The following is a 15,316-nucleotide window of genomic DNA, read 5'->3' as shown; positions in this document are numbered from 1 at the left end:
ACATCATAGGAGAAATGCTGATTTGCTGAAGAGCTTTGAGGACTCCCTGAGTTTACTACATCTACTCATATTTCTGTGCTACCACATTTTCCACTGATAACAAATAAACATAACAAATAGAAACAGGGACACTGAGTGAATAGCTGAGGCACAAAAGATAAGCAAGTAAGTATGGGCACTGGTATCAGAAAAGAAAATAAAATAGGTATGCCCCAGTATATGTTCTGCCCTTTATCCATCAAATCCCTGGGAATCTGTCTCCCAGCCATGAAGGTGTGTGTGTCCAGACACACTGGGGTGGGATTGGGGTTGGGGCAGCCCAAGGAGAAGGCAGGGGAAGTGTGGCAGCCCTGCCTTGCTGCGCTCCTGCCTGCTGCCAGCTCTGCACCACTCTCCTGGCCCCCCTTCCCAGCCCAAGAAAACCCTTCAGCTGAGCAGAGGATGCCTGAACTCAGCACCAGCAAACCTGGAAGGTTTAGAGGTGCAGTTTAAATTGGTCTCTTGAACTGGTGTCCTAAAATCACATCTGATGCTCACCTCAAGCACCAAAGAAGGCAGCATGAAGAAAGAAACACAGTCACTGGGGAAGGAAAATGGTCAAAATGACAGAGTATAAGAAAAGGGGTAAAAGACCTCAGCACAGTAATAGAGCTCAAAATGATCCACTGACCCATGGGCCTGAAGCCCATGGGAAACTTCCCCAAAGGCAGAGGCTGGAAATAGAACTGCATATACTCCTGTTCTTTCACTCAGGCAGTGGCTCCTGCCAAGGGAGTGACTCTGCTTTGTGAGCACTGCAGGGAGAAAGGATGGAGTGCTTTGCTTACAATACCTCACTCCCCTTGAAGACCAGTTGAGTTTGCAACAGAGGAGCTAAGGAAAGGATTTGACTTGGGAAGGAAGATTTGCTTTGGGTTTCCTCTTACACGCAATAGAATCTGAACTTCACCATAAATTAATTTACTGCCATAACCAAAAGAGTCCTTTCAGCCACTAACTGAACACCCTAAAATTTTATGTCAAATTTTCAGTCTCAGCAATGTAAATTACAAGATGGAGAAAACTCTGTGACAAAGCATTTGGGTACAAAATTGGTGGTCGTTATGTGTTTATCAATCTGATCTTTAGCACCCCTGCCATGGATTGTCAGAGAGGTAATTCAGGAGCTTGCACAGAAAGTCATCAGCATATAGTGAACAATAGTTTATACTGCATGTTTCTAATTCTAATTATCAGTGTCAATCGATCTCTCAGAATTGAAGGGGATTTCTTAAGGAGCATAGATATGCTAGTACCTATGGAGTTTCAGAAAAAAAAAAATCTCTTTAGAAGTAAGTATGATTTAGAAGTAAATAGAAGCACAATGGGAAATTGAAAAAAGTATAAACAGCCTATAGAAGACTTGGTTCAAATAAATATTTACCTGGAAAACATCAAGGAACATTTGTTAATGTTTTATTCTGTGTCTTTTCAGATTTTCCTTGAAAACAGATCAGGGAAATGTAGGATGATATGTACCAAACCTCTTTTTACTGGGCATTGAACCTCACTTAGAACCATCCAAGGATGAATCATTGTAGCACTATAAGTTTAAGGATGTCTGAGCTTACAGCATTTTTGCTCACAAGTGCTCATCCTGATCATGTCTCTGCATAGTCCAGACAGGGAACAGTGTCATTATGGTAAGAGTGCTAATTAAAGTATCATAAAATCACATTTTGTCAAATAATTGTGATTGATAAAGAATTGTGCCCATGGCATCTGGTGATGGTATGTTCAGAAGAACACTGTGAAAAAGAACACAAGTGCCAGGAAGTGATGACAATTATGGGGATGTGTTAGTATTGAAGAGAAAAATTAAAGAAAATTAAATATTGGTGAGATTTAGCAGTGCATGGAGCTGTCACCATGTCACATAGGTGACTGTGTCTCGACAAAGACACATCAGTGACAAAGAGTTCCACAGTCTCTAAAATTAGATCTACACATGCCTTCTTCAGAAAAATTGTCAAGTTATCCTCTGTCCCAGACAGGAGAGCAACAGCAAACTTGAGCAACGTCTGCCCAAGGTCTTCCACAGGTGAAATTCACATGGCACTAGGCCAACTGAGCTCAAGATAGGATACAGCTAGAACCCAGAAGATTTCTGCAAGCTCTTTATTGTGGGGCTTCTTTCTGCAGATTGTCTGTTGTGAGGCTCAGGACTTGAAGAATCCTTCCAGCTTGTGTGACATTTCACTAGTTAGGTTATAGAATAATTGATACTCCAGATTATTTGATACTGATGCAAGATATTTTTATTATTTGGGTACACATTTGCAAAGGAGAAACTGTGCCTTTACAAGGCTCTAGATAAGATTTATTCACAGAATCACAGAATATCCTGAGTTGGAAGAAACCCCAAAAGAACCACTGAAATCCAACTCCTGGCTCTGCATAGGATACCCCAAGAATCACACCCTGTGCCGGAGAGCATTGTCCAAACACATCTTGAACTCAGGCTTGGTGCTGTGACCACTGCCCTGGAAGCTACCTGAGGGGTCTGGAATGAAACACTACAATTTCAGGTGGACAACTGAATCAGCCTAAATTGATGTGAGCTGAGTCCCACTGTGTTTCACCCCATACATCAGCTCTCAGCAAATGCTGCAGAGAAAATATGAAGTGAGGCAGAGACTTTCTTCACACCACAGCAGATGACAAATTCTCACTAACACTTCTGCTGTTAGGTACATCACTGGGGAGGGTTTCTGTCATTGTCGTGGTTATTGATGTCAAATACCCTTAAGAGGAAAAACAAAACCCACATCCTCTTCATTTATGTATATATATAAACAGACTGGTAGATAGAGGTCTATAAAATAGTGAATAAGGAGAAATATCAGACAGAAATCATGGGTGCTTTCCTCCCTTGGTACACCCTTGCTGCTGTCATTCTCGGGGTAATTCATGGAGGTAAGTACAATTTAATACTTTTGAAGGTAACTGCAGATGTATAGAATTCTAGTTAAGCCAACATATATTAATGTAAAGGATGTAGTCACAATTATTATTTGAATTCTTATAATTAGCTCGTCTCCACTGTCTGCATTATTAGGTTTGTCACACAAAAAAATATAATTTCTGAATGGGTAGTCTTAAGAAAAGCTACATGAAGTCCAAGCTGTTTGGAGGAGTTCTGAGTAGAGGAATAATGATCATCTGATCTTTCTCTCCAGAGGCCTAGGCATACATTAACTGCTTGATTTTCTCTTTTTCTGAAAAATGGTGGCTTGCATTGTACAGTGCAGTTTCCCTGCACAATATTTATGATATGGAGATCCAAGCTTGTTACTTAAAATGAAAGCTAAGAAATTAACCATATCAGTTATCCTCAAGAAAATAAATCTCTGCAAAAGCAGCCAAACTTTGGTGGGGCTTTTGCCCTAGCTTGCCCCACTGATCTCGTTCCAGTATTATTGAAATGCAAAGAAGTCACACTGCTGAACAGTTTTAAAAGTCTGTCCTGAAAACCATCATTATATGTGCACACTTGTGTGTGTGTTTATGCTTTTTAATTACAACAGCTGTGTTTTCTAAGACTTCTGCTCATTGCACTTTGGATGTGTCTTACAGTATTTGTCAGCCCACCTGTGTGTCTTGTGGCTTACTTTTTAGGTTTGTGTGTGGATATCATTGGAGGAAATGAAGTAAAACCACACACAAGACCATTTATGGTCCAAATCAAGGGAAGAGGAAGAACTTTTTGTGGAGGAGCTTTAATCAAGGAAAACTGGGTGTTAACGGCTGCACACTGTAAAGTGTAAGTTCTTACTCTGATTCAGGTATTGTCCTTAGTATCTCTGCTCGAGCAGGAGAGTTAGGATCTCTGGTAATTTTATCCATTTATCACAACCATGATCATGTTGACTACTGTGCTTTATAGGTTCTATCAGCAAAGTGAGTAAAAAAATATAACAAGGCATACTGAACTCCATTGTTTCTGAAGAGATATTTTAAAACTTCTAACTGCATGCAAGCACAGAATAGCAACACTGAAGCAGTGAATTTGGGGGAAAGTTTTATCCCTGTTTTCTCAGTCAACCTGTACACTAGATGAGAGAATGTACAGTTTTAACTGCTGCTCTGTGAAACAAAATTAATTCTTGCAGCTTTATTCTGTAAGAGATATGTAATACCTCTTAGAAAGAGACAGCACATGCTTGACACAGGAGCAAAAATCCTCTGAGCAGATGACAGGAGGCACTGAGAAATCTCTGCCTTGCCTGGTACATAGGCTTGCCAGCCATTCTTTCTTCTTCTGCCCAAATCAAGATGCAAATGGTTATTTGGCTCTACTGAGTCCTTCAGCAAGGCAAGAAATGAGTTTTAAATTATACATCCCATCCCTGCTTACTTTTGTGGGGAAGACTGGAGCTGTTGCTGAGCCAGACCTCACTCAGTCTCTGTCAGCAGCCTGACCAAGACTAGTGAGCCACTGGACTCTGCAAATATCAGAGAAATGTGTCCATCTCTCCTGTCTTTGTCCAGACAGGGAGATATGTGGAACCCACTACAAAGAGAGCACTGGGCTCAAAAGCTGTGTATTAACAGAAAGTAAAGAATGTTTCCAAATGAGATTGCATTAAAGAGAAAATACAATTCATTTTTAACTTAATGGTGTCAACAGACAACTCTCAATAGATGAAGGAAAGGAGCAAACACTTTCTCAGGGTTGAGTTTTCCACAATAATACATGAATGAGGGCCAACATAAACATCTTCTCCACGAATATTCTCCCATTCAACTCTAGGATGCCTTGTTTGCCCAAAACCAGCTGTGCCTGTGGTCAGCTGGTAACATCTGCTTAGCCAAGGGGTGCTACAGACTTCTAGTGTCTCTGTCAGAGAGCTGCAGCAGGCACAACTCTGCCACACCTCAGGACCTTGTAAGTGCAGTAAGTTGCAGAAAAACCTAGAGAAGAGGAATGGGCTGTGTATCACACAGATTAAGAAAATGGTGTTGAAATCTATTAGAGCAAAGCAATGGTACATTTTGATACAGTCAGGATATATATCTGAATTAACATTTTTCCTTAATATTCAGCATAAATTACAGAGGCATGGTTGATGAGACAAGTGCCCACAGCAAACCTGACACATCAACCATTCATCCAGCTCAGGAAACAATAGGGACAGGTCCTGAGTGAAGTACCTAAAACCTTTCCATACTCCTTATGAAAATGAGATAGCATGAATTTCAGTCCACTGATTAATTTTTTTTTTTTTTTTTTTTAGCTGTTGGATGAACAGGGCCATCTTTTAGATATTTCTAAATTAATGTTACTTATCTGGCACAAAAAAGGAGACTGTAGCAGATGGACACTACAGCACCACATTAACCAGCAAAAAATTTGGAGTTACATCAAAGTGAATAACAATAACTATGTGGTCCTCTCCTCAGGGAAAAAGGTCAAGTTATTCTTGGAGCCCATTCATTGAAAAAACGTGAAAAAGAAAAGCAGATTCTTCAGATTGCAGAACGTTTTCCTTATCCATGCTATGACCCCAAAACTAAAGAAGGCGACTTTATGCTGCTGCAGGTACAAACTTACGTATCACTTGTGGAATATACATCTCTGCACTGAACTATTTTCTTCCTTTTTGTGAAGGAGATGAGCCAAGAGAATTTCTGGTAGCTTTTTTTCTGGGGTGATTTAGTCTGGTCTGCTAATCCAGCAGCCTGGGGAATTGTGGATGCAATGATAACTAAGGCAATTGATAATTCCTGTAACATTTTCCACAGCTAGTAGACAAATTCTGGAGTTTGATCAAGATATTTCATTTCATCAAGATATTCCATAGAAGAATATTCATGCAGATAAAACATTACATTAAAAATACTGATGTTCTGTCTGAAAAACCGTTCTAATTAAAAATGTCTGACTTTACCAATCCTCATTTTTGTCAGTATCAGTAATTACTGTTATTTTGTCTTCTAAATGTTCTGAGAGCCAGGGAAGGAAAATAAGATGCTTTTTAAAGCTAATAGGTCAGCAGAAGGTAAGTGGGCTCTCATGAGACAAAGAATACTCTGTTGCATTGATGACATAAATACTGTCACAAAGAATTAAGGAATCTCAAAAGAGATTGCATTAATTACCATAATGGGAAAGATCTAATGGTTAATATGCAAAGCCCTCTCTTGGACTCTACCCCATAACACCTATTTTCCATATTTCTACAGCTTCAGAAAAGAGCAAATCTTAACAAAGCTGTGCAAACAATCCCCCTGCCTCCCTCAGAAGATGATCCCAAGCCAGGAACAATTTGCACAGTAGCAGGATGGGGTAGTACTGCCAATGATCCACGCAAGCTCCCTGCTGCCCTGATGGAAGTCAACATCACTGTCATCAAGAGGGAGATCTGCAATGACCAACGTCATTATAATGGAAAACCTATCATTACAGAGAACATGATATGTGCAGGGGCTAAGAATGGAGGAAAGGACTCATGTAATGTAAGTGTATTTACTATGACTGCATGAATTGTATACTAAAAAAAAAAATATAAGGTACCAGCATTGTGCATTTTCAATCCCTGTCTCTCTTCAGATCAATGAAGAATTTCATCAAATATCAGTGGATTTACCAAGGCTTGTTCTTCTAAGCCCTAAAATCAAAACTTAAGATGGGAGATAGCTGTCCTCATCTTCAACAAAATGAGTTTAATACTAAAATGGACACAAAACATCTAAAGGGCCCATTCTCAAGTAGCTGACCTCAGTGGAACAACTTCTCTGATGTCAGGTTTTGCTGAAAAAAATAATTTTGACTGGGTCCCAAGTCAAGTATATTATCGTGTAAGAACTACCACATTTAAAAATATCTAAATATTGCATTTTAAAAGTTACCAAAAAAGAGGTGTCAGTTTCTGGTGATTTACACTTTCCATGAGGAAAGTTTTCAGCTTTTCTTTCTTCATTTTCAAAAAGACTAATTCTTCCTTAGTACTGAGCTAGATTCATTCACCATTACACACTTTTGAAAGATTTGATTTAAGTCTATGAAGCCGTTTTTTCTTCATTTGTTTTCTTTTGGAAATCTTAATTTCCAAGGAGGAAAAAATTATCTCTAATAACACTCAGTACACTGTTATTTTCCCCATCTAACTACTGAAAATTTTATTTAAAGTAAACATTTTTTAGCTTTTGTTAATTTGAACAACAATATTTTTCCTTTTTCTAGGGGGACTCCGGTGGACCTTTAATATGTAAGGGCAAGTTGAGAGGCATCACTTCGTTTGGGAAGAAAGGGAGATGTGGCAAAGCTGATAGCCCTGGTGTCTACACTCGACTCACAAAGAGATACCTTGACTGGATTAGGAAAACCATAGGGGGAGCCTAATAGATTGGGTTTGTGTAAGTGAAATGGGCTTTTAAAAACAGCTTCACTAGACTGGTAAAAGTATTTGTCACAGTTCAGTATTGTCACACTGAATTTTGGCGGCTTGATGTAGTTCTGCTATGGCAGCATTTATAGCTTATACTGTGAGCCATGGAGTCATGGGGGTATTGGGGACTGAGGATTCCAACGTCCCTGCAGTGCTTGTTCACACTGAGATCTACATGGATTGGTATTTCACACCAAGAATATAATTCTTGCTTGTGTCCTCACTGCATATTGAGCATATACAGCGCTCTTCCTCAAGCTGGACTTCTGCAAAAACCCTGATAGTTAGTGGCATGCTAGGTACAAGCACAGGCACCTAGAAAACTGAGTTTCTCTGCAGCAAAGCTCCTGCTTTTATAGGTGTAGTGGACTGCTAAACTTCAGAAAATTAAGTTGAAGCAACTGTGAGACATACATATTAATTTCTAACTGTCTTGTATTTGAAACCTCTAGACTTTATCCCTTTGTATGCTTTGGATATAATAAAGAATTGGCAATGAAAATGTACTGCTTTAAGCTGTCAGTTTATGTGGAAACCTCTGTCTCTTGCAGCATAGATAGTCTATGTATTATCTGTAGGATCTGTTTACTATCTGTGTAATGTTCCATACATGTTATATATTTGCAAAACATTATCAAAGTAAGAAGCATCATGTTTGAAAAATCATCTGAAAACCCATTCTTCAGAGAAATTACAGGAACTGTAGAGTTCAATATGATAAAGCACTTTTGATAATATAAAGCACTCTTAATTTTATTATGCTAGCACTGCTGTTTCAGACATGCAGTGAAATTTTTAAGTGCTTCAACAAGCATTTGTCAAGCAGCAAATAGACCTATTATGAAAAATGTTTCTGCCTGCCTTTATGTTAACAGACTTAGACATTTTCAAAGCCATGAGCTTTCCAAGGGCTTGGATTTATTTTGTGTTGCTTCAAGAGGTTTTTACTTGGAGGTAGGTATTAGCTAAGAGAAAGCAGGGAACATTCAAGAGAAATTTTGGATTGATTTTAATTTTAAAATTGCTACTCTGTCCATCCTGAGCAATTAAGCACCATTTACAAACACAATGAGAAAGCACAAACTAAAACCTTTTTATACAACTGCCTCTACATGATATTATTAAGACAAGACAGTAGATATCTCACAGAGAAGTAAGGAAGGGTGAAGGTAAAGAAGACCTAAAGTACAGTGATCTTTACTGGAAGCTTTGATGATGAAAACATCTTATTTTTCTCTTTGTCACAAAACATTACATAGCCAGAATTTCCCACACTCTTATTCTTATTCCTATTTTTATCACTCTTGGGCTGAACTCACAAAATATGCAAATAAAATGTGCACACAAAGGGACACACAAACACAACAGCAAATCAGGAGAAGAGGAAAAGATTCTCAGACAAATAAGATTGCATCAGTGAAACTGAGAGGAGAATATGACCCACTGAATGCTACTAACACCCAAAGAAGTGACTTGATTCTGTCTTTAAACACACAGGAAATAAGTACATTCCAATTTTTTTATCTTTGCAAACTACCAGACCCCTGCTTAGGCAGAAACTTATTCTAAAAACTTTCAGGAAACAAAAATATCCTTGTCAACCTGTAGCCCACCTAGGGCTATTTCACCCTTCCCATATATTAGTCTAATTTCATTTCTTTCTCGTATTTTCACTGCCTTACTTTCATCTTGCTGTTGGATTATTTCATAATTGGCCCAATTTTTCTTCTTCCTCAAAGTCACAAACAGCATCCTTATCAGTGGAAAATACCCCTCAAATCCTGTAATTCAGTATTTCTCCATTTTCCAGGTGGTAGTTCTGAAACAAGTGTTGGAGAACCTTAAAGATCGGGAAGGAGATGTTCTGACAAAGGAGAAGTTTGTAATGCATGAAGAAATGTGCAACAGAGAGATGTGCAACAGAAAAATATGAAGCCTTTCTCTTCTACCTCAAAGTGAAGGGCCTACCCCAAAATATTTTTAATTTTTTCTTTACATGGATGTCTTCAGTGAATTGTGCAGAATAAGCCTGTCAAAATTGGACTTATGTGGTAAAAACAAAATCCCAGCCTATGTCACTACTGCAAATAGCATAAACCTGGAGGAAAAAAGAAGCAAGAGCAAGAGAATTTTCCTCTAGGTGGGGATTTGTCTGCTCAAGAGGCATGATATGAATCCATTCACAATAGAGTTCCACCACTGTGGAATGGAACCCACACTAGCTAAGAAAAATGCTATGATAATTAGATGTCATTGTTTTCTTCTCAGCCTGACTATATGAGATAATTGGAGGGAAGTAACAGGTACAAACAAACTGAATTACACAAACTCACATAATATATATGTAGGCAGCATCAATTCAGATCATATAGGGGAAGAACAAGGCACTGTCTGACAGACTTGGTGCTTTTAACTGTGGGAACAAATGGATTCCTCAGTCATTACATTCCAGACAATTGTTTTGTCATATTGATATATCTGAGAAGAAAGATACATGCATTGTATGAGCAATAAAGCTTTTCTTCAGGAAAAAGTTATTTTTGACCTGAAGATTTGGATTCCACATGTTGTACAGTGCCCCACCTTGGACAGGGCTGTAGGGATGAATATCTGATTTTAATCAACCTAAATTTTCTTACGCCTCTGTGCCACCCCTGGAAACTCAGCCTTCAGTGCATGCAGACCACAGATACAGAACAAGCTCACCTCTTAGAAATGAGTTCTGATTTCTGTCTCATCCTGGGCCTGAGCAACATACCAGGCATGTAACTGGCAATGAACTAAAAGAATGCCATATTCTACAGGGAGAGAGTTGGGATTTCAAATTTTGACCAAGACTTCTTATGGTAAGACATCTGCATTGGCAGAATGAAGCAGCTATGCAAGAGCATGGTCAACTTTCAGCAGCTTCACACTCTGCACATTCAGAAAAAAAGCACCACAGTATACATTTAATTTCACTACAGATTAGTTTCATTCTGGAATGCACACTTCAATGTCTTCTCAGACACGGTCACATAATGGATCTACAGGTCACACAAACAAGGTCCTCTCGTAGTTATTGACATCAGTGGCTTCTCCCACTTTTAGATTTTATGCTAAAATATGTCTGGGGCAATACAGCCTGACTAACCAACAATGTGCAAAAAGTAACTAAGATATGGGAAGTTCTTAGGCTGAGAAATGTGTACTTTTTTATTTTGACACTTCAGCATCCAACAAAATGTACATGGTTTCAGTATTGGTCAGGTCCTTCCATGCTACAGCCTCCCATCTTGTGTCATACACCTCCTTCTATATATAATTGATATAATATTGATATAATGATGCAAATATAATTTAGGTGTTGCCAAAGGATAGAGAGAATTTCTGGACAAATTTTTTTAAAAATGCGTGAGCAAAGAGACTAATTCTACTCTTTTTAACATTCAAAATGGGGGGAAAGCTTTTTGTACTCCTAAAACATTTTAAATTACTTAAAATACTATTTTGAGTACTTAAACCAGATTCTAAATTGTCTGATAAATCTCCAGAAAACAACTTGTTCATATTAGAAGACAGGCACTGTCTAAGTCATTTCCCAAATTTAGACATCAGCTTCTTGGTAGAAATTTCTCAATTGACAACCAATATTACCAATATTATTTTCTAATCTGCTTTGAAGACCACATGAGATGACATGAGAGCCCAATAGCAGGTCTATTGCAATCTCTTACTGGTAAAAGAGATGAGTGGTCTCAGCCTTCCAGAGCTGAAGTTAGGAACCACATGACTTGTGAACAGCACAAGATGAGGTTTTAAAAATCATGAGAACTAAAAACACGATGGTTTCACACTAATTTACAGAGGTAACTTGTGCCCCTATCTACCTCTTTTCATGCATTTGACCACCCAGTAATTTTCCACAGACTGGCACTGCTCTAGTCCTCTAATATCCTATTCTTCCCCAGCTACAGGAAATACTCCAAATAAATTTTCAGTTGTGGGGAAAAAAAAAAAAAAAAAAAAAAAGGAATCCAAATAATACAAGTTTCTGAACTCAGAGTGTTTAAATATAAAAATGCAAGAATGAATCCTTGCCTCTGCTCATTACTAACAATGAAAGCAACTGTTTGCTCGTAACCAGAATTGAACTGGTACCCTTAAGAAAGGAACTAACATCTGTGTTTGGCCCAAACACGTACATTTGGTTATGTCCATCTGAATTCTTTATTATTAATAATTATTAATAATTATTAATAACATAACCATGCATAATTCTATAATAATAGAATTATTATGCAATTGTTTATATTTTCAATCATTGTCAAATATAGTGTGTGGGTTTAAGGAAACTATTAAATATCCAGTAAGGATGGATTCCAAATTATGTTAGTTATCATTACCATTATGAAAACAACAAACAATTCCCTATAAATCATTTATATTTAATTACATATTTATCCTAGAACTCTAAGAGTATTTAGACAGATTCTATACAACAATTTATGTGATACACAGAACAATACTGATCCCTGAATGACTCAAGGCAATATACATTAACTCGTAGGCAGTTACCAATGAGAATACTAAGGTAATGTAAAATTTATTGCAATAATCAAATTTAAAAGCAGGACCTAACACTTTATACTGACTCTTTACAGAGGTCAGATTCTTTTCATGTTTACTAATTTAATTAAAGTATACCTGACATTGTTCTTCAGCATTAGAATATTTTTCCTTTAGGGTAAGATAAGCTACTAACATTTCACATAATTGACTGATAAGAAAATTTTGTTCTCTTAAATAAATTGTACTATCTTTTGCCATGTTTCTATTGGAAGGAAGACAAATATTTTGAATTATTGAATGGGCTGAACGCATTAATAATGGCTTTCAAGAAAAAAGTCACAAGAATGAGCTTAAATAACTGTTATTATAAAGCTTTGTTGCTGTGAATGCTCTCCCCAGACATATGTTCTTTTCACAGACAAGACATCCCATGCTCTGCAACAGAAAAGAGCCTTCTCTGATCTGGGCTCAGGGTTATATTTAAGACTCTCCCTTTGTGACCTACAAAAAGTATATGTACTAAAGAAAAGGAAAGATACATCAGAATTATACACACTGTGGCTTGATCCACTTTTCTGCAGCAGGAAAACACGCTGCATAGGATGAGAAGCTATCATCCTCTATTGACTGTTTTCATATCAGTAAGGAGCTGAAGGAAATACATTCTTAATAGGGAGTGGGCTTTAACTGTCTGCACCACTTTGAGGAGACATTTCTGTTAAAGGAACATGTTGAACCTGACTATTGTTCTCCATGCATTCACAACATCAGTCCCATCTGTGTTTGGTAATGTCACTCTCTGCTGAGCTTTCTCATCTGGCTGAACAGGCCTTGCAGACAGTTTGCAGCAGCTGATCCAACAATAATGAGATACTGTCTCCAGCTGCTTAGTTATTACTGTTAAGGAGATCTTTTAACAGTGACTCCAGTAAGCCATTTAGTGGAATTTTGTTTTGAGGTTGTCTGTAGTTGTAGTAAATCATTGGAGCTACACAAGGAAAGCAGAAAGCTACCCAGTCTAGCAGCACAAAGCATGCACAAAACTCATTAATATAGTTGTACAAAAATCTCACCCACAGAACTTGAACTGAAGGTAGAAAGAGTCTGGAAGTAAATTGAGACTCTCAAGAGCTGTATTTACCTCATTGCTCTGCCTTAGACTTCCTGTATCTTCTACAGCTGTACCAATACCAGGAAAGCCCGTAAGGCTTTTAGGCACATGGCAGCAAGAGAAGTTTGAAGCCATTTTCCTTGAAGTTACTGGACTTTGTCTTTTCTGGCTGGGTGAGTTACTGACAATCACACTGGTAAGCTAAGCCCCCAAGATGAAAAAAATCTTCTGACTAATAGTTTCTAAAGCAGATCAGAAAAACCACATCCTAAAATGAAGCATGAAAGTAAGAAGCCATGCGTGACCAGCTTAAATGAATGTGGCTGACCTGTGTTATCCCATCACTTGTACCTGAGTTCTCTGTGAACACAAGAGAATGGCACTTCTCTAGCTCAAGATACTACAAGGATAAACATGTGAGGAACTGTAAAGTCCTCTGAAACAGTGGTACCTGATGAAGGCCCACAGGACTCTTGTCAATGGAAAGTCTGCCCTTAATTTGTGAAGCTGATATAATGGCTCTCTGGAAACACTCTGACTAAATGCAAATACCTGCTGTCCTGGAGCTGAGCTACATATGTTCCTCCTAAACTTTGTAATTTGAATTTCAACACCACAGAATATTTTCAGCAGAGCTAAGTTTTCTAGCTTAGCTCCTTCTCAAGTTATTGAAATGTATAAAGTCTTTGTCAATATTTAGGACCAAGAGTTTACAACTCAGTGAATTCTTTATGCTGCGTCATAAAGTGCCTGTGATGATTTTGAAAGAGGATCTTGTTTTGTTATCTTTGGAGGCACCCAAAACTATCCACAACACTGATTGAAAGTTGGTTTGTTTAACAGTTTGTTGATTTGATAACAGTTTAAGTCAAAAAGCAGTGGAGGGCAATAGGGAGAAATCAGACAAGTTGAAATTATTCATTTACATGGGTTTTGAGTGGAGTTTTCTGGGTTTATTTCATTGTTTCAAGATCAGGTTCAGGTCAGGTAGTTTCCAGAGCAATTACATATTTTGCTTGACTGTGTGTTTTTATTGATCCACAATAACTTTTCTAAGAAGACATTACAGACATTTTTTTTTCTAGCAAATTACACTAATAGTTCTGTCAGAAGTGTCTCAAAAACAGACTCAGTGATATAAAAAGGTTACCATCTTTCAGTTGCCTTTCAATTCTGAATATGCTAAGTGACAGTCAACCTTAATTACTAAAGTACTCAACTGGTGCTGGTGGATCTTCATTCTTAGCTGGGGTCTTCAACATTTGTAAGAGGCTTAAAAAATGAAATTCAGTTATAATTTGTCAGATAATTTCTGCATGTGTAAAATTTATGTGGCTAAAAGTGTGTGAGGTTGACTTACAAACATTTAAGTCAAAATTACTCATGGCAATGTTTATTCTCACCATATTTTGATACATCCACAATTTTTTCCAACATTCAATTGCTTATAGTAAGTTATTAGAAGTCTTCATAAGCAGGAATATGTCTGTGTAGCACTGATAAGTTCTTTTTTGTTTATGAATAGCACCTGAGACAAAGAGGCTTAGCAGCAAGAAGCAACCTCTGCATGTGGTGTAGCCCATGGAACAACACAGAGCTGTAAGGAAATTCCACTTTCTCTGGCAGGCAGCAGGGTGCAAGGGAACACTCTGCATCACATTTCTTCACAGCAAAATCCTTCAGTAAAACACAGACATGTCTAAATAACACATGGAGATTTGGTTTAGACATTATTTGAAAACTCAGTATCCTGACATGATGAGATGCAAAAGCAGTCCATTTGGTTTGTGTAATCAGCCAGATTACACTGGTAGCAACCTGACATTAGCACATTCAATCCTGGCCTAGTCAGCCTTAGAAAGAGGTGGAAATACACAGCCTGGGCCTGCCATGGCATTAGGAATTATAGGAAAGAATTCCATTATTAAAAACAAGGAATTTCCCAGAATAGTTTATCACCATAGTCTTAATAAGTCAGCCTTTATAGCCCCACAAATCAGGATTGTGCACATGAAAACAAATGAGTTGGTGACTGCTCTCTACTCTTTTTTACATAAATTATGCGCTTGCAAACCAGATTCATTTGGCAGATAAATTACTGAAATATTTTCCTTAGAGTTCTAATGAATTGACAAGCATGGGATACTCCCATATTTTCATCTGACTTCCAGGAAGACCTTGTCCCATCAAAAGTTCACTGGGTAACCAGAGCAAGGAAGAAATC

The 15,316-nt window shown here is 37.9% G+C and overlaps 1 protein-coding gene across 1 annotated transcript; it reads left to right on the top strand.

Moving 5' to 3' along the window:
• Positions 1–2,866: 2,866 nt before the first annotated feature.
• On the top strand, positions 2,867–7,391 carry LOC306814528 (granzyme A-like). Its single transcript, XM_079330661.1, has 5 exons — positions 2,867–2,955; positions 3,658–3,802; positions 5,443–5,581; positions 6,226–6,498; positions 7,226–7,391. Exons 1-5 carry the CDS (start codon positions 2,895–2,897, stop codon positions 7,382–7,384), a joined length of 777 nt encoding a protein of 258 aa, XP_079186787.1. The 5' UTR covers positions 2,867–2,894; the 3' UTR covers positions 7,385–7,391.
• Positions 7,392–15,316: the final 7,925 nt, after the last annotated feature.

This window comes from Erithacus rubecula (assembly GCF_903797595.1).
Source record: "Erithacus rubecula genome assembly, chromosome: Z".
Lineage (NCBI taxonomy): Eukaryota > Metazoa > Chordata > Aves > Passeriformes > Muscicapidae > Erithacus > Erithacus rubecula.
Note: the sequence above shows the minus strand (reverse complement) of the source record. Positions and strands in the feature narration are given on the sequence as shown.